Below are 19,551 nucleotides of genomic sequence, written 5' to 3' on the forward strand. Positions count from 1 at the left end.
AACCCCATCCCATATTTGTAACTTTTATAGAAATAAAAGCTCATGAGACCCTTTTACAAATTGGTTAAAAAGTAATTTAGCAATATTAGAAGATCTAATAAACTGAGTATAAAATGAAGAGAAAAACGGAATGCTCAGAATGACATGGTTGGATGATGTGGAATACAACCTGAAAACCATCATGAATATAAGATAATGGAGGAAAAGGGCAAGGGTACCTACAAGATAGATCTGAATGGAAGAAGAACACACTGAGTAGGTGTATATTCAGGAAAATTAGTCATATACTTAATAGTGCGTAGAATGGTGCAATCACAAAATAATTTTAACAATAGATAAAATATTATTAAAGGAAAACTTTAAATTTTTACTTTAAACTTTTATTTTAAATTAGCAACAATAGCTGAAAATATGCAATTTTTTGGACTTTGAACCTGAAAAATGGAAAAATTGCAAATTTTTTGTAGGATAAGTATTTAAGTAAGTACCTACAAAATTAAATACACAAACCATCATTAAAAAAGAATAGATAATGACAACCTACCAAATGCAAAAAATATATGGTCTAAAAAATAATAACTAAACAAAATACAAGGTAAAAACATCTACCATTTATTTAATATTAATTCAAACCTGATCATGCAATATAAATTTGAGAAAAAGAAACCTAACGTTTTCGGCATTTTTAAATATTTTTAATTTACTTAAAACAATTTATAATTCGCGCAAAAATGTTATTTTTAATTTTGTTCACATTCATTACATTTCTAAGTATTCTATACATCTAGCATACAGATACAAATTCAAATAACACCCAGTGATTTATTGGTACCACCAGTTAATATGCCTTTTAATTATCTATTGAACTTATTTATTGTTTAAAGTAAGTAATAAAATTTAAATGGACTTACTTAGTTCGTTAAGTAGTTATATCACCAAAATATACGCTAAAATCACTGGCAATTATAAGGGTAAACACGTTTATTTTCGATTTCAGCGTCTCACTTATATGGTTAATTCATTTCTGTTAACAACACTCGTTTCAAACACCGAAATTTAAGAAAAATAAAAGTTCATGTGGCTATCTGATTATAATTAACCCCCCTCATTTGACAGTGATCTGACTTTGATAAATATAATGACAATGACATTTCAAACAGATGACGACAGCAAGGTCTTAAGGTTGCCAGATTAACTCATTTTAAAGAAGATATGTTACAGTAGATATGTCATGTTATTTATGTTGAAAGGTATTTATTTTGAGGTAAAATAGCCATACGAAATTATTTTTTTAGATGAAAATCAAATTAAAAATTTACAAATAGTTTAAAAATGTCATTAATGAAAAATATTCAATACAACTATTATAATACAAGGACATGTCCTGGGCCCGGATTCCGTGCACTGTAGATATCTACACCTCGCTTTCTATCGATGTCAATTTTCGTAAAAATATTTGAATTTTTAGCTTTAATTGAATTATTTTCTAGTTTTGCTAGGTTATACTCTAATTGATGCTGAAGTGACACTTAGTAAAACAAGAAAATATTTGAATTAAAACTAAAAATTCAAATATATTGACATTACTAGAAAGCGATCGGCGCGATGTAAATATATTTTAATTTTTAGTTTTAATTCAAATATTTTCTTGTTTTACTAAGTGTCACTTCAACATCAATTAGAGTATAACCTAGTAAAACTAGAAAATAATTCAATTAAAGCTAAAAATTCAAATATTTTTACGAAAATTGACATCGATAGAAAGCGACGTGTAGATATCTACAGTGCACGGAATCCAGGCACAGAATACGTTCCAGTGAAGATAGCTACAAATAATTATTCTCTAATTTGAAATTATCGTTTTAAGCTACTTAAGAAAGTTGAATGCGTTATACAAGGATGAGCTTTAATCTGAACTATTTTAACGCTGTGTTAAGGTATATATAAATTTGTCAACTTTAAAATTAAAATAATTAATTGGAGTTGCTGAAGAACCTTTTTTGTAAAAGTTCAATTTTACTGAAAGTCCATGTTGCCACGTTTCAAGAGAGTCATCCAATCTCCTGTCACTGTCAGATTCTATAACGATAAACAAAATATTATACATATAATTTATTTTTTTTTTATTTCTTTACAATAAAAAGTTTTGCTTACTATTTATATGCGGTTATTGTATTAAAGTAATAAAAATAGAGAATGGAAGTGAAACAAGAACCACCAGACAGTATTTATAATGAAGAAAGAAATGATTTAATTGAAGATTACTCACAGACTGATAAGACTTTAAAACTTGAAATCAAACAAGAAATTGTCGATGATTTTGAAATAGGAAATGCAGCAAATCCATTCGAGATTCAAAATGATAATTTTATTAATATTAAACAAGAAGTTATTAATTGTGATATAAAGAAGGAACTCCTATGGAAAGATCAAGATGATATAATTAAAACTGAGGGCCCTGTTACTGGTTTTAATGGACCTAATATTAATAAGCATTCTAAACAAAAAAAGCAATTTAGAAAAGGAGCATTTGGGAAGCGATTATTGTATCCAACTTTTAAATCAAGTTAGTATCAAATTTTTGACTTGTGCACACTTGATTGCAGTTTTCATGTACCTATACCTTTCTCTGTCATGTCCCCTGCCACACAGTCCTTACATCTTCTCCTCGGCTTTCCTCTACCTCTCCTTCCATTATTTTCTAACATCCTTCTTCCCATATAGTTTTCATTTATATGTCTAATGTAACTAAACCGTTGCAGCCTTTGCTCTTGAATGATTTTTGAGACTGTAGTCATCCTGGTTCTTTCCGTAATCATCATTCCTGATCCTATCACTTCTAGTCTTACCCAGCCAGTGCCGGTTTAACCTACCTTCGGGCCCCGGGCACTGAAAATTTAGGGGCCCCCTTCATTGCTATTCATTGTCAGTTTTCCAAAAACCATACAATAAATTTTTTAAAACGAACAAGAAAAATAGCAAACAAAAAATATTCCAAATAATACATTTAAAAATACAAAAAAAAACAGAAAGTTCTACAAAACAACACATGACAAACAAAAAAACATATTCTAAAAAATACATAAGACAAAATTTAGCTCACTTTATTTCTTGACTTGGCATTAGCAAACTCCAGTCCTTTATTTTCTATGATACAATAGTGATAATGCTTCTAGGTTTTCTTGGCCCAAATGTAACCTTTAATATAATGTATCTTTATTCTTTTTAAAGCAGAAAAAGACTGCTCGCCTGATGCATTAGAAATAATTGGTATCATCAAATAAACTTTCAGTAAAGTTCAAAATTGGGAAAAGTTGCCTTTACATCCTGGATGACACCAAATTTTTCAAATGTTTATTAAAATTTTGGCTTAACGTTACAAAATGAGTACAGTGGAACCTCGATAACTCAGATTAATGGGACTGCGACCGATCCGGGTTATCGAAAATCCGAGATAGCCGGAGAATATGGTAAAAATTAATAAAATACGGTATACTTACAGATAAACTCTGTTAGAATTGAAATAACATGAAATATATTTATAAATATGCACAGTACCTACTCATTAAAATTACTAAAAAAACACCAAATCCAAACGTAAGCAAATGGGAGCGAACAATACAATACACACAATACTAAAGACCATTGTTTATAAAAGAATTTTTTAAATAGTCTTTCCTAAACCATGCTGACAGTTTGAAATAAAAAGGAATATATACTACAGACAGGTGGCTGTTGTTTCTGCGGCGTGTGCTATGAGTCATTTTTAATATCGTATAGTTCAAATTACACACATACACATTATCTCTCAAATATTATATTACATACATTTTTATTGTTGAAAGGTTTGTCTGATAATTAACTATTTTGATTGGAAATAAGCCACAATTAAATTGAAAAATACAAAATATTGAAAATCAAAATGTTTATCTGATGAAAATCGGTCCGGGTTAGCCGGACTTCCGGGTTATCGGGGTTCCACTGTAGTTTCATTATGCAAGTTCTCTTTGGTTTCATCAATATTTTTTATATTTCTCGCATAAAATAATTATTCACATCTTGACTTCTTTATTTAGCATAAAAATCATCTAACAGCTGATGTAACATCTTTGTAGCATTATATTCTCTTTAAAAGATATTGAGTAATGTTGTCGCATATAATATTAAATAGGTAGGTACCTACTTCAATTCTGAATCTCTCTTCCCCTTTAAAATTGTTCTATTTCAACTTCTGCATCAAAAACTGTTTTTCTTTTCTTTGTTCTTTGAAGGTCAATTCTATAGAATATATTTGAAATATCCTCGCCTTTGCAAAAAAAATATTTTTGGATAGTTCAATTTCGCTTAATTTATTTATTTTTCAAGTCTCCAACAAAGCTCAAATGTCATTAATTCTACTCCAATTAACACATTTGAGTCCACAGTTTCTAACGTTTTCTGGTTGCATTCACACGTTTTAAAATTTTTGCCCAAATCAGTGTCAATGGAGCTGTCTCAAAGGTATCCATTTTATTCTGCAGTGCCTTAGCTTCACTTCTAACTGCTGATTTTTTGTCTCTATTATTGCTTAATTAGAAAAAATATGTTTGATGGATCTGTAGTTTTTAAGTAAAGCATTTACAGCATCAAAAGTTTCTACAAGTTTTGTTTTCATCACTTCCTGGAATTCATTACAAATTTGGTCAGACAGATAGCTAACTGAACCCTTTGCTTTATTCATATTCCTCTGTAAATGCTCATCTAAGAAGTTGTCAAAAGCCAAGTATACAAGACTACTTAATTAATTACCTTTATGATGACTCGTTAATTCCTCATGGGTTCAACGGAAAGTTAGTCCTTAAGAAGCAAGTAATTTAATGGTAACAACAACTCTTCTTAGGGCCTTTAGCCAATAGTCAGCTTCGCATTCTACTTGCTCTTTCAAGCCAGCGTCTATAACTCCAATCTAACTGATGATCCATATAACATAACTCCATCTAACTGATGATCTTGTTACTAATGTAACCATATAGTTCAGATAAAATTTACTTTCTTCCTGAGATTTGAGCAAACTATTCAAATGTTTCTAGTGGGTAAATACATCCAAAATCAGTTAAACTATTTTTTTCAATTGAAAATAATTTGCACGGGTAACAATAAACAGCTTTAACACTTTCATATTATATTAGCCAATCTCTCTTTTCTTTGCCTCCATTGGTTTTTACTCTATAAGATGTGCTTTCATTAATCGTCTATAACAAGCTTTGTCTCCAGCTTCATACATTTCATACAATTTTCTAATGAATCACTCTGGTTTAAAAGTTATCACGTTCTTACAAAGTTATCAGGTATTTCATAGTCTTTTTCTCTATTTCAAAAAATATGTACCTCGATTATTATCAGACTTTATTTTGTTATTAATAAAAGGAAGGCCACTCCGGGGCCTGGGCCCCGGGCTTGAGGCGAGCGCCCAGTGGATAAACTGGCACTGTACCCAGCATCCACTGTAATATTGTCATTTCAGCTACCTCCATTTTCTTTTCCTGAATTTAGACATAATAGACTAAGAGCCGCTATAGGTGAAATTTCTTAATCATTTTAGGCACGACGGGACCCTATAACTTAAATAGTAGAACCTAAAACAAAACGTTTGAGAACTGTGCCGTCACTTTTCAGTGGCACATGCATCTACAGTGGCGCATCAAACTTTCCACTTATGGACGGGATACATAAATTCAAAAATACCCTCCCTCATTAACAGAATTTAATTTTTTTCATTTTTTTAAGTTTTATGTGATTAAGACATAAGATTCATCGTAATTTTAACCCACCACCCCCTTCTCCCTACCCCCACCATCAAAAACTTTATTTTTCGATTTTATTTTTTTTGGTGGGATGTAATCAATTTTAAAATTTCAAAAAATTCACACACATAGCTAAGGCATTTATAAAACACGTCTATTTTTTATAGACCTGTAGGTTGAGTATAGATAACCTCAAAAAGTTTTTAAAATTTTTTTTTGGAAAAAAGTATATAACTTTTTTTTGGGGACAGCTGCAGATCTAATTTTTTCTTAGTCTTGTGTATTTTATCACACTATATTTCTAATTTTTTCAGATTTTTCTGTAACGATGGTCACCTTCAAAAATCCAAAAAACTGTTTTTTAAGGGGGTTTTGGGGGGTTTGAACGTGTTTTTCTGATTTTTAAATATTCTAAAGGACTCAGTTACTTCAAGTCACATTAAACCTATAAAAACAAATTGATTTGATATATTATGAAGTCTATAAAATAGGGAAAATCCCCAAAAACCCTCCAAAAAACAGTTTTTCGGATTTTTGAAGGTGGAGAGCCTTACGGAAAAATCTGAAAAAAATTAAAAATATAGTGTTTGATAAAACACTTAAGAAAAATTAAGAAAAAACTAGACCTGCAGCTATTCCTCAAAAAAAGTTATACGCTTTTTTGGAAAAAAAAATTTCTTTTAATTTTTTGAGGTTATGTACACTCTACCTATGGGTCTATAAAAAATAGGCATGTTTTATAAAAGCCTCAGCTATGCGTGTGAATTTTTTGAAATTTTAAAATTAATTGCATCACAACAAAAAAAATAAAAACGAAAAATGAAGTTTTTGATGGTGGGGCAGGGGGAAGGGGGTGGTGAGTTAAAATTACACTGAATCCTATGTGTTAATCACATAGAACTTAAAAAAATAAAAAAATTTAATTCTGTTAGTAAGGGAGGGTAACTTTTAATGTATTTATCCCGTCCATAAGTGGAAAGTTTGATGCGCCACTGTCGACGCATGTGCCACTGAAAAATGACGGCACAGTGTTCAAACGTTTTCTTTTAGGTTCTACTATTTAAGTTATAGGGTCCCATCGTGCCTAAAATGATTAAGAAATTTCACCTATAGCGGCTCTTAGTCTATAATTAATGCATAAGTATGTAGACAAGTCGCTAACAGAATTGTTCTTGCAGTGTTGGTTTGTGATAAGAAAGGACAAATGATTTAATTTAAATCTAGCATTGTGTTGAGTACATATTATATCATTTTTAATGCTGTTTTTAATCTAGTTTATCAAAACGTAGCATCCGAAATCGTCAAATCTGGTATTCAAAATATTGGAAAGGAAATTTCGAGATTATTATTTAGTGCCCAACCTATTACAAAATGGTCCCGAAACGCTAAAATTGGCTTTTTGGTTATTTTTTTAATTGTTTTTTGCATTTTCTGCTTACATTAAACATTTTACAAAAAAAAATGAGGAATAACTTTCGTCTTAAAATAACCCGAATTATAAAAAATGACGTTAAAGTTACTAAAAAAGCAAGTTTTTATAATTTTTTAAAAATTGATATAATAAATAAATAGTCAAGTATATTCAAATGGGAAATAAGCCACAATTTTACCTAAAAATGATTTTATTAACGTTTCGACGCCCAAGTCGGGTGTCGTTGTCAAAATACAAAATAATACTAAATAAACAAAAATGTTGTTGCTTAGTAAAAAATTCTTCTAATAATTTATTTAATCTGACTCATTTATATCGGCAATTCAGACACGTATATACATTTTAAAGTAGACGACTTTAAAATGATATTGCCAATATTGATGAGTTGCGTTCCTGGGACGACTTTACTAAAAGATAGTTCATTCGATTACATGAAATCAATCCCAACTCAAGAATATCCGCCACAAAAAATCATAGCATGTGGTCTGTCTTTAAAAAGACAACCAAATGCAACGGTGGCACTGAAATTCTCGCGTTAGAGATTCCATAGTAAATCACGAGGGAAAACCAGGAAAAACCTCGTGATACTATCCCGACATCGTAAGTATTTGGGTTTACATTTAGTTTACTCTCAAAACTAATACCAAATTCTGACTTGATATTTTAAATTTTAAAATTATAGTATTATTTAAAATTTAAAATATCAAGTCAGAATTTGGTATTAGTTTTGAGAGTAAACTAAATGTAAACCCAAATACTTACGATGTCGGGATAGTATCACGAGGTTTTTCCTGGTTTTCCCTCGTGATTTACTATGGAATCTCTAACGCGAGAATTTCAGTGCCACCGTTGCATTTGGTTGTCTTTTTAAAGACAGACCACATGCTATGATTTTTTGTGGCGGATATTCTTGAGTTGGGATTGATTTCATGTAATCGAATGAACTATCTTTTAGTAAAGTCGTCCCAGGAACGCAACTCATCAATATTGGCAATATCATTTTAAAGTCGTCTATTTTAAAATGTATATACGTGTCTGAATTGCCGATATAAATGAGTCAGATTAAATAAATTATTAGAAGAATTTTTTACTAAGCAACAACATTTTTGTTTATTTAGTATTATTTTGTATTTTGACAACGACACCCGACTTGGGCGTCGAAACGTTAATAAAATCATTTTTAGGTAAAATTGTGGCTTATTTCCCATTTGAGTATATACCTCGTCCAATTTACTTACCGTTGAACGTCATCCGCGCCATAGCCTGTGACACGATACCAACACGAAATATTTAGGCGGTGGGTGTGTTCTTTTTTAGAATCAAAACGATTCTAAAGGGGAACATACCTACCGCCTAGATATTTCGTGTTGGTATCGTGTCACAGGCTATGGCGCGGATGACGTGCAACGGTAAGTAAATTGGACGAGGTATACTTGATTATAAAACTGCCACAAGAAAATAGCTTCAGAACAACATAAATAAATAGGTTCCGTGGAAAACTTTCGGTAAAATTTTACACCTAGACGACTGTTAACTGATGATATTTGGGTAGATATATTTGGTATACAGCAGAACCCCGATTATCCGTGTGCGGATTATCAGTGCTATGACTTTCTATTACTCAAATAACATTTTTGGTGTATTATCAAAATAGCGTCACTGTAAATCACTCGACGGAAACTCTATACCCCGAAAGGCAGACTCATAATGAAATATTTATTTGTTCTGTCACCTTATGGTAGGTACATATGTACTAGTATGTATATACATACATATTATGCAGAATATATGAGAAATAATTAATGTTCGGATTTTCCGTGCATTTCAATTATCCTTGCCACGTCCGGCCCCGAGGAGCATGGATAATCGGGGTTCTACTGTAATATTATCTATTGTATTCTTCTTCGTCAATCGGACAGCTCAGTAGGACTAGCGGCTGACCGCCACTTCACTTCGCCGTGAGGTATGTGAGTTCGAGCCCAGCCAGGTCATCGGAAAACAAAAAGGCTAACGCGTCAGTATAAAATTCTAAATATGAATCTGGCGCTTAGACTGGAATATGCGGGCGTCTGATCGGCCTATACTATGAGGGAGCAGTACGGCAAGGGATAAGGGCTTGCGGCTCGGTGATACTCCCCCATAGATCCCTACCGAAAGGGCGTCAACGCCTAAAATACCGGTGTATACATACATACATTCTTCTTCTTAAGGTTTAAGGTTCCATCTTCTATTGAAGGTTCATCTGGATATTAACATGGGAATTCTTATTTTACTTACAGCAGCTCTAAATAGTTGGTTAGACTTCAGACTAAACCATTCCCTCAGACTTCATAACCCAAAGGTTCATCTTCTTATTTTCTTTTGCCCTCCACATTCAAATGTTGCAGCTGCAGAGTATCACGAGAACGTTATACAGGGTGATTGATTAGTTGGGTAAAGCTCAATAGATCCGCTATAGTAATAGATAGCAATAAAAGTTAATAACAAAAATTTTAGCTACCTTTGAGCTTCACATTACAAAATTAGTTAGAATGTTACAGGGTGTTTGATAACACAGTGGCAGACCAAACTTATGTTTTTTTAAATGGAACACCCTATATTTTATTTTATATTCGAAATACTGTTAACTTCTCCATCACAAAAATATAAAGGTTTGTTATGTTATACAGGGTATTTACAAAGTTATAACCAATTTTATATGAAAATCGTAACAAGTTCAACTCCCTGTAGTGCAGTCACTGAAGGTATTCACCTCCGATTTCGTTGAACCTCCATCGATTTTCATGAAAATTGGTGAGTAATTAGAGGATACCTCAAGCAACAACGGTGGCATGATGTTAACTTGCGCTTTAACCCTGGGGGTGGATGTCACCCCTTCTAGCATGTGAAAATTATTTTATTAAAAATAATACCATAAGTCAATAGAGGGACAAATTATAAGCAAAATTTGTTATATAAAGTTATTAAAATAAATCAACACTTTTTGAGTTATTAAAGACCAAAGATTTTATTTTTTCGTAAAAAAATACATGTTTTAAATCGGTTTTTCACGTATACATAAAAAACTATAAGCTTTAACAAAAAAGTTATAATTACTGAAATTGAAGATAAAAAATTGAATACATTCCTCACATAAAGAACTAAACTAATGTTAGTTCAAAGTGAGTTATTGGCAATTGAATGTGTATTTTTTTCGACGAGTACTCAAATCTAAGTATTCAAGATTAAATAACGGGAAAACGATGCAATGTATAAAATATTCCTGCTAAACATTTTTCAAAGTACTTAAGAATATCTATCAAATGAGCTTCAGAACAAGGTAATAGCGCCATAATTAAGCAAGTTATAATGAAAATAAAAGAACCGTTTCGAATTTTTTAGGAAAAAGTGAAAAATAAAACATACGCCATTTCCACAAAAATTAAAATTTATAGTAATCCTTACAAGAACTTCTTTATATTAGCATAAGTAATGTTTTTGATAATTTTGACCGGTTTAGAAAGCATATTTTTGAAAAAAAGATATAATTTAAAAAAATCATGATTCTTAAAATTATTGTAATTCTCATATTCTTTTGATAATAACTCCAAAAATACTCAATATACGTAAAAAATTACATATAATCAAATTTTAGTTTTTTCTGTGCCAAATATTTTACCTGTTTTACTATTTCTCTGGGGTAAAAAATAACCGAGATAGAAACGTTTAAATCTTAAATTTTGCTGTGGAAACCATGCAACCGGGGTCATTTAACCTTTTATTTTTAAAAAAGTAAGATGTTTAAAAGATTAGGTTCAACGTGATTAAATAGCACTTGGAATTAACTTTCAAACAGTTTTTAGATAAACCTGATATCATAAACACCAACGGAGTTATTAAAAAAAAAACAATAACATTTTTTGGAAAAATTTTTAAAAGATAAATTTTGAAAAACTTTTGGAGCATAAATTTTAACGCTATCGGAGGCTCATTTAAAAGATATTTTTAAGTACTTTGACAAATGTTTACTAAGTCTATGTTATAAAATGCATCAATTTCCCGTTATTTCAGCTTGAATACATAGAGTTTTTTACTCGCCGAAAAAAATATACATTCAATTACTTATAACTCACTTTTAGTTAACATTACAAGATTTTTCTAGTAAGGGGTTTATTTCATTTTTTATTAGCTTCAATTTTGATAATAATAACTTTTTTGTAAAAAATTACACTTTTTAAGTTATTGATGAAAAAGTGGTTAAAAACATGCATTTTTCTCAAGAAAAATTAAAATCTTTGATCTTTAATAACTCAAAAAGTTTTGATTTATTTTAATAACTTTATATAACAAATTTTGCTTAAAATTTGTCCCCCTATCGAATTATGGGGTTATTTTTAATAAAATAATTTTCACCCCCGAGAACGGGTGGCATCCACCCCCAGGGTAAAAGCGCAAGTTGGCACCATGTCACCTTTGTTCCTTGAGATATCCTCTAGCCACTCACCAATTTTCATGAAAAAAGAAAGAGGTTCAACGAAATCGGAGGTAATAGCTCATATCCACCTTCAGTGACTCCACTACTGTATAAATAAAAATAAGTAAAACAGCAATGGTTTATTAATGCCATATTTTTTACGTATTGTCAAAATTTTCAAGAATGATTGATATTGCTAATTTTCTTAATATCAAATACAGGGTGAGTCAAAACGCAAGTACATTATTTTCTCACTAATTTTAAATGGAACACCCTGTATTTTATATCACTATTGAAAAGTACCATTACCGTACTTTAATTTTTAGATAACATTCCTTATGTCTAAATTTTTTAGTTTTCGAGATATTTTCATTTTTCAATGGACCAGTAGCGTGGCCACCCAAATCATCAGAATTTAATAAACTTGATTGATTTTTTGGGGTTACGTTAATAATTAAGTTTATAAAATACCTCCAACAACAAGGGATGAGATGAAAAATAGAATACAAAGTGTATTTCGATGTGTTAATTTACAAATGCTTCGTAGAATAAGTAGTTCATTCAATGATCGTTTTTAGGCGTGCATAAATGTGTTAGGAGGTAATTTTGAACACCTTATGTAATTAAATATTAAGAGTATTTTATTAGTAGCTTCTAATTTTTCAAACATTTTTTTTTGCAAAATGTATTACTGATAAATTATGTTTCGTTCTTTATTTGTTACATTGTTACATTTACATACAAAAGTAGTGTTTAATTGTCTTCAGAAAATGTTGTATTTTGTGTTTGTGTGTTTTTTTTTTGTAAAATTTATTACTAATTTTCTTTCTTTATTTGTTACATTTACATAAAAAAGTAGTTTTTAATTGTTTCAAAAATGTTGCATGTTGTGGTTTGTTCTTTTTGTAAAATGTATTACTAATAAATTATTTTTATTTCTTTATTTGCTACATTGTTACATTGATTACTGGATTGATAATCAGTAATCGTCAATTGTCAATTCAGTCATGGCTTACTTAAAATTTAGATAAATTTAGACACCTAAAACAATTTGCTCTGAAAAATGAAAATATCTTGAAAACTAAAAAATTTGGACATAGGGAATGTTATATAAAAATTAAAGTACGGTAATGTTACTTTTCAATAGTGATATAAAATACAGGGTGTTCTATTTAACATTACTGAGAAAATAATGTACTTGCGTTTTGACTCACCCCGTATTTGATATAAAGAAAATTAGTAATGTCAATAATTCTTGAAAATTTTGACAATAAATAAAAATAGGGCGTTAATAAACCATTGCTGTTGCGCTTATTTTTATTTATACAGGGAGTTGAACTTGTTACGATTTTCATACAAAATTGGTTATAACTTTGTAAATACCCTGTATTACATATATATATATATATATATATATATATATATATATATATATATATATATATATATATATATAATCAAATTCCCTTCTACCTATTGGTGTCGGGATTACAATAATAACTTAGATATTGTGTACAAATTTACGCCACTGTCTTCTATTTTGTGCCAATACTTTTGCTTCTTTCCAGGATTTGCCTCTCTTTTGTAGAACTTTTCCAATAGCTTGGTCCCATGTTTCTCTTGGTCTTCCTCTCTTCCTCTCGATATTTACTTTCGCTTCCCAAATCATTTTTACCGGTCTTCTATCGTCTAGTCTTTGTAAATGTCCCCACCAGCTGATTTGTCTTTTTTCTATGAATTCTAAGATTGATTCCACCTCCAGATCCTCCCTTATCTGCTCATTTCTTACCCTGTCAAGTCTTGTAACTCCTCTCGCTCTTCTTAGGTACTTCATTTCCGTCGCTTGTATTCTGCTCTTCTGCCTCTCTGTTAATGTCCACGATTCACAACCGAAGGTGAGTATGGGTCTATATATTGCCTTAAAAACTTTCATTTTTGTACTTTGCGCTATTTCCTTTTTTCCTATAAAAGTTGTGTTCATTGCATAATATGAATTTATTGCTTTCTCTATACGTTTATTGATTTCTAAACCTTGTTGACCTGAATCTTCAATTTTTACACCCAGGTATTCGAAGCATTCAACTTGTTGTATATGTATACCATTGATCTGTATACTCACGTTTTCTTTAGTTTCTGCTACTACCATCACTTTTGTTTTTGTTAGGTTTAGTTTCATGCCACTTTCTTCTAATATTTCACTCCACGTTTGTAAGTTTTCTTGTAGGTCCTTTTCTTTTGTTGCCATTATAACGATGTCATCTGCAAAAGCACACTCTGATATTTCGATCGGTTGTAAGTTTTTGTATCCTACAAATAGGTGTTTTGTTCTCTGACTACATTTTTTAATTATTTCGTCCATAAACAACGTAAACAATGTTGGACTTAGTCCTCCTCCCTGTCTTAGACCATCTTTTGTTATAAAATTTTCTGACTTGAGGTTTCTAGTTATAACACAATTCGTCGTATTTTTATATAGACATTCAATATTTTTCCTTAGTTTGGTTGCTATTCCTCTTTGTTCTAGGAGCGACCATACTTTTTGCCGAGGAACAAGATCAAACGCTTTTTGTAAGTCGATAAACGCAAAATATGCTTTTCCTCTTCTGAGTTTCGTTTTCTCAATGATCTGTTTAATAGTGAAGATGTGATCTTGCACACTTCTTCCTTTTCTAAAGCCACTTTGAGTTTCTGCTAATGTTGTATCGATTATCTTTGTCAGCTTTTCTTGTAATATTTGTTCGTACAGTTTCATCGCCGAGCATAAGAGCATTATGCCTCTATAGTTTTTGCATTCTTTTTTATCTCCAGATTTAAATATGGGTAGTATCAACGACATCTTCCATTCTTCTGGTATTCTTTCAGCTTTCCATATCTTGTTTATTAATTGTAATAATATGTGTTGTCCTTGTACTCCCATATATTTGAGCATCTCAGTTGTTATTTTATCATGCCCTGGTGACTTTCCATTTTTCATTTTTGCCAATCCTTGTGTAAATTCTTCCCATGTTATTGCAGTGTCTTGCGTTTCTTCTATGGTTTCTCCAGTATTTGTCACGTTAATGGTATAATGTGGTGTTTCGTTTTCAGTTGATAATAGTTCTTGAAAATACCTTTTCCATCTTTCCATTATTTCTTCTTCCTGTGTCAAAATGTTTCCTGTTTCGTCTCTAATTGTCAATTGAACTGTATTTTTTCCCCTTCTTAATGTTTTCATGGTCTTATAAAACAGCTTTTGGTTACTTTTACTATCTGATTCTAGTTTTTCCCCGAATTGTTTCCAACTTTCTTCTTTTGCATCTTTTATCATATTTTTTACTATTTTTCGTTGTTCTTTATATTTTTCATACATTTCAGTTGTTTTGTTTGATAGGTATATTTTCCATCGTCTTTTCTTTTCCTTTGTTTCTGATTTAATTTGTTCATTCCACCACGATGTCTGTTTCCTGTTGCTAGTTGTTCTACTTACGCCGCATGCCTCCTTTGATGCCTCAATAATAATTTCTTTTATACTATTCCATAACTGATCCACATCTGCATCTCTCATTATTAATAGCCTTTTTTCAATTTCTCGATTTATTATTTCTTCATATTTAGTTCTCACATTTTCTTCTGTCAACTTGTAAGATCTTATTGATTCAAATTCTACTTTTCTTTCTTTATTTATTTTCTGCTCCTCGTTCTTCCTAATTTGGTGTTTAATTTTTGTTACCACCAGATAGTGATCACTATTGATTTCTGCACCTCTTCGTACTTTGGTGTCGGTAATGTTTGCTCTATAGTCTTTTTCCACTATTACATAATCGATTATTGATTTTTCTCCTCTGCTTATAACTTCCCGTGTGTATTTGTGGATATTTTTATGTTCGAAGAGTGTGTTTGTTATTATTAGATTATGTAGTTGACAGTATTCAAGCAATCTCTTGCCGTTATTGTTCCTCGTATCTTCCCCATGTGTACCTATTACTGTGTTATATTTGTGATCTTGTTTACCAACTCTGCTGTTGAAGTCTCCAGCAATTAATATTCTTCCTTTGCATTCTTCTGTAATTCTCGTCAGTTCATCCCAAAATTTATCTTTTATTGCTGAATTCTCGTCTTCGCTTGGTCCGTATACGGCTAATATTATCCAGTTTTCTCCGTTTATGCCTGTTAGTTCTACTTTTAATATTCTTTCGTTAATTGCCTCCCACGTGTTTACACTATTTATTAGCTTTTCATGTATTATGCATCCTATTCCGGCTGCAGCTCTTTGTTTATTGTCCACTCCGCTATATATCATCAAATGACCTTTATTAAGTTTAATTTCGCCTTTGCCTTTTTTCTTTGTTTCCGATACTGTTAGTATATCTAGTTGTGCTTGTTCAAATTCCTCTATTAAATCCTGTTCTTTTCCGTAAATACTTCGAATATTCCATGTTCCAATTTTCCATGTGCTCGCTCTTCCTTTTATCATATTTCGTTTTCCTTTTCTTATGCTGGTCGTCTCCATGTTTCCGTCCTGTATATGTTCCACTAGTTTTTTGAATTATCATGAAGAGTATTCGTACTTTCAATCGTATTTTTCTTTTTATTCCATATAAATTTTTCGCCATTTATAATTAATTTCTGGTACCCAATTACTACCTTTTTGTTCTGGTTTCTTTTATCTTTTGCTATTTCTTGTAGGCTTTTCTGGATTTTGTTCTCTTGTTCTGTTAAATCATGGCGTATAAATATTTTTTGGCCTTTGACGTGTCTTAGTTTGTGTTTATTTTTCATTACATCTGCTTTTTCTCGATTGTTCAGTTTTAGTACGCACATTGTTTCGTTTATTTTTGTAAATTTTTTCGCTTTAATAACAACTTGTAGCTTGTTTTCGACAAATTTTTCTATTTCTTCTTGCGCTTCTTCTTCATTGTCCCGTATTTTAAATCCACTTATAATTATGTTATTTTTCTTCTTGTATTTTTCGATGTTTTCGACTTTTTCTTCCAATTTTTCCAAATTTTCAACTTTCATCTTCAGTTCGTTAATTTCTTTCTTTAATTCTATATTTTCTTCTCTGAAAATTTTCAGTGTTTTTTTATATTCTTGAAAATCATTTTTAATTTCTTTCAGATCTTTACGCATTTCCGACGTCAAATTTGTTATTAAATTTTTGATTTCGTCCCAGTTGCTCATCCTTAAGTGGTTTGTGTCACTCTGTATAAATATATCTGTGTGTGTATAACAATGTATTGTTGTTGTAAATAATCGAACGCTGACAGAGCGCAAAGCTACCCAACCCAATTCAACCTTGCGAAGGTCAAGAAGCTTATCCCTGTCAGCTTTTTCTGTTGTTTGTTTATCTTTCTTTATAACACTGTTTCACACAAATACGTGTAAAGAATTATCTATTTATTTTATGCTAATTACAATCTAATGTTACCTGTAATTGTCTCAGTGAATGTAGTGTGGATGACTAAACTCGTACCGGCCCAATGTATGAACTTTGATACGGAGCGATCACACACACATGTACACACTATCACGGTTCAACCTAGACTCCTATACCCCTGTATAACATAACAAACCTTTATATTTTTGTGATGGAGAAGTTAACAGGACTTCGAATATATAATAAAATATAGAGTGTTATATTTAAAAAAGAACATAAGTTTGGTCTGCCACTGTGTTATCGAACAACCTGTAACATTCTAACTAATTTTGTAATCTGAAGCTCAAAGTTGGCTACAATTTTTGTTATTAACTTTTATTGCTATCTATTACTATAGCGGATCTATTGAGCTTTACCCCACTAATCAATCACCCTGTATTATATGACAGAAATATTCAAGTTTCTCTATTTCAATATTGCTAATCTTGACTCCCCATGATCTTCTTAGCATTCTTTGGTTACACCAACTCTCAAAAGCTTCAAATTTCTTAATCTCTAATTTGCTTCAAAGTCCAGATCTCAGATCCTTATAGCAAAGTTGTAAAAAAAGGCAGCAGCGCAACAGCCTTATCCTTAGATCCATTCTTAGGTTTCTACTATACCTATAATAGATGTTTCATTTTCACAAATTTTGCCCCTGATATTTCTATACGGCTTTTTATCTCTTGTGTTTGTTCTTCGTTTTGACTAACCAATGTTTCTAGATATTTGTATTTGTCTACCCTTTCTATCTGGATATTATTAATATGGAGTGCCTCGTTGTCTTTTGGATTATTTGTAATGACTTGTAAGGATTGTATTGGCTACTTACCCCTATATTTTAACAGTTAATATAATATTTCTGTGGTACTAAGGCAAAACCCAAATGTCAAAAATTATCGATTTTTCGTTTTTAATGCCAATTTGTACCTTGAGCGATGAAGCATATGATGACAAAACCCTACATGGCTAAACGCATCCATGTAACCAGTAGATGATAAAATTAGTTTCCGATATGTCCACTATTACAACAATATCGCGAACTTTTAAACTCATCTGCTGCAAAATCACGTTTTTTGACATATCGGGTTTTGCCTTAGTAAGTACCACAGATTTAATAATCTGATCATATGATACTGCTTAATTTATTTATGTTGTATTTATTCGTTTCAGAATTGAAAAATGTTCGCAAGAAAAAGAAGAAATCAAATGTGCCCAACACCAATGTCGTTTTTGTTTGCCATTTGTGCGGAAAGTCTTACATAAGAAAAAATGAATTTACACGACACCTAGTGTCACATTGTGTAAAGAAAACCATATTCTCTAAACTACACAATCATAGACAGTTCGTAGAAGAAAACCAATTATTTTCAAAGCAAAATTTGATGTCAACGAGGATTAGAATAAAAGATGAAATGGCCATTGAGGAATATATGGACCTTAAGGACGGCTCTGGTAAACCTGTTGAGGAAGACAGACCTTACCAGTGTGATATTTGTTTGAAATGTTTCAAGCGTAAAGAGTATTTGAAACGACACAAACAGAGCCATAAAAATGACAAGCCGTACCAATGTGAGATATGTTCTAAATGTTTTGGAGACAAAGCCACTTTAACTGTTCACAAATTATGCCACACTACCGATAAACCGTTTGAATGTGAAATTTGCCTAAAAGGATTCAAACGCAAAACGTATTTGAAGAGTCATATGTATATTCATATGAAGGATAAGCCGTTTCAGTGTGAGGTATGTTTGAAGTCTTTCATATGCAAATATCGTCTCAAATATCACATGTATAACCACACCGGGGAAAAATTATTTACATGTGATATATGTGATAAAGGATTTATCCAAAAGACGTACTTAACAGCTCATAAGCGTTGTCATAGCGATGATAAACCATTTAAATGCGAATACTGCCTTAGATCTTTCGTCCAGAAAGAAAATTGGAGGGCCCATGTTTATGGTCACACTGGTAACAGACCATACTTGTGCGAAATTTGTTCGAAAACGTTTCCAAGCAAAAGAAACTTAGACTTACATAAAACTACTCATGTAACCGACTCTTCGCTTAAGTGTGAATATTGCCAAAAGCATTTTAAAAGGAAAGATTACTTGAAATGCCATATTTTGATTCACACCGGAGAGAGGCCATTTAAATGTGACATATGTTCTAAGAGTTTTCAAAGGAAAATCTGTCTAAGGGACCATATGTATACGCATTCGGAAGATAAACCTTTTACATGTCACGTATGCTCGAAGGGATTTACACGAAAGATTTGCTTGAAGAAACATATGGGGCTACATTCTAGTGGTACATGAAAGTTTGTGAGTTTAGAGGGAGAAGTTGTAATTTTATAGTAAATCATTTTTATATGCTTTATAGGTTTGTTCCTAGGGTTTCAATTAAAAAATTGTATTTTATAGTCTTTTTAATTGTGCTTTTATTTACGTCTTCTAGACAGATTTCTACTTCAGTGTAAATTAGT

General features: G+C 31.3%; 2 protein-coding genes across 2 annotated transcripts in view; one reads left to right on the forward strand and one right to left on the reverse strand.

The window, feature by feature from the left end:
- The window catches only part of LOC114336735 (protein Malvolio), a 99,164-nt gene extending 98,046 nt beyond the window's left edge, over nucleotides 1–1,118 (reverse strand). The window contains exon 1 of the mRNA XM_028287101.2: nucleotides 912–1,118. The gene's annotated coding sequence lies outside the window, so the exon portion shown is untranslated. The remainder of the gene's footprint in view (nucleotides 1–911) is intronic.
- Nucleotides 1,119–1,187: 69 nt separating this feature from the next.
- On the forward strand, nucleotides 1,188–19,498 carry LOC114336736 (gastrula zinc finger protein xLCGF3.1). The gene is made up of 2 exons (XM_050647288.1): nucleotides 1,188–1,264; nucleotides 18,237–19,498. Exon 2 carries the CDS (start codon nucleotides 18,449–18,451, stop codon nucleotides 19,382–19,384), a length of 936 nt encoding a protein of 311 aa, XP_050503245.1. The 5' UTR covers nucleotides 1,188–1,264; nucleotides 18,237–18,448; the 3' UTR covers nucleotides 19,385–19,498.
- The last annotated feature ends 53 nt before the right edge of the window (nucleotides 19,499–19,551 follow it).

Source organism: Diabrotica virgifera, chromosome 3 (genome assembly GCF_917563875.1).
Source record: "Diabrotica virgifera virgifera chromosome 3, PGI_DIABVI_V3a".
Classification (NCBI taxonomy): Eukaryota; Metazoa; Arthropoda; class Insecta; order Coleoptera; family Chrysomelidae; genus Diabrotica; species Diabrotica virgifera.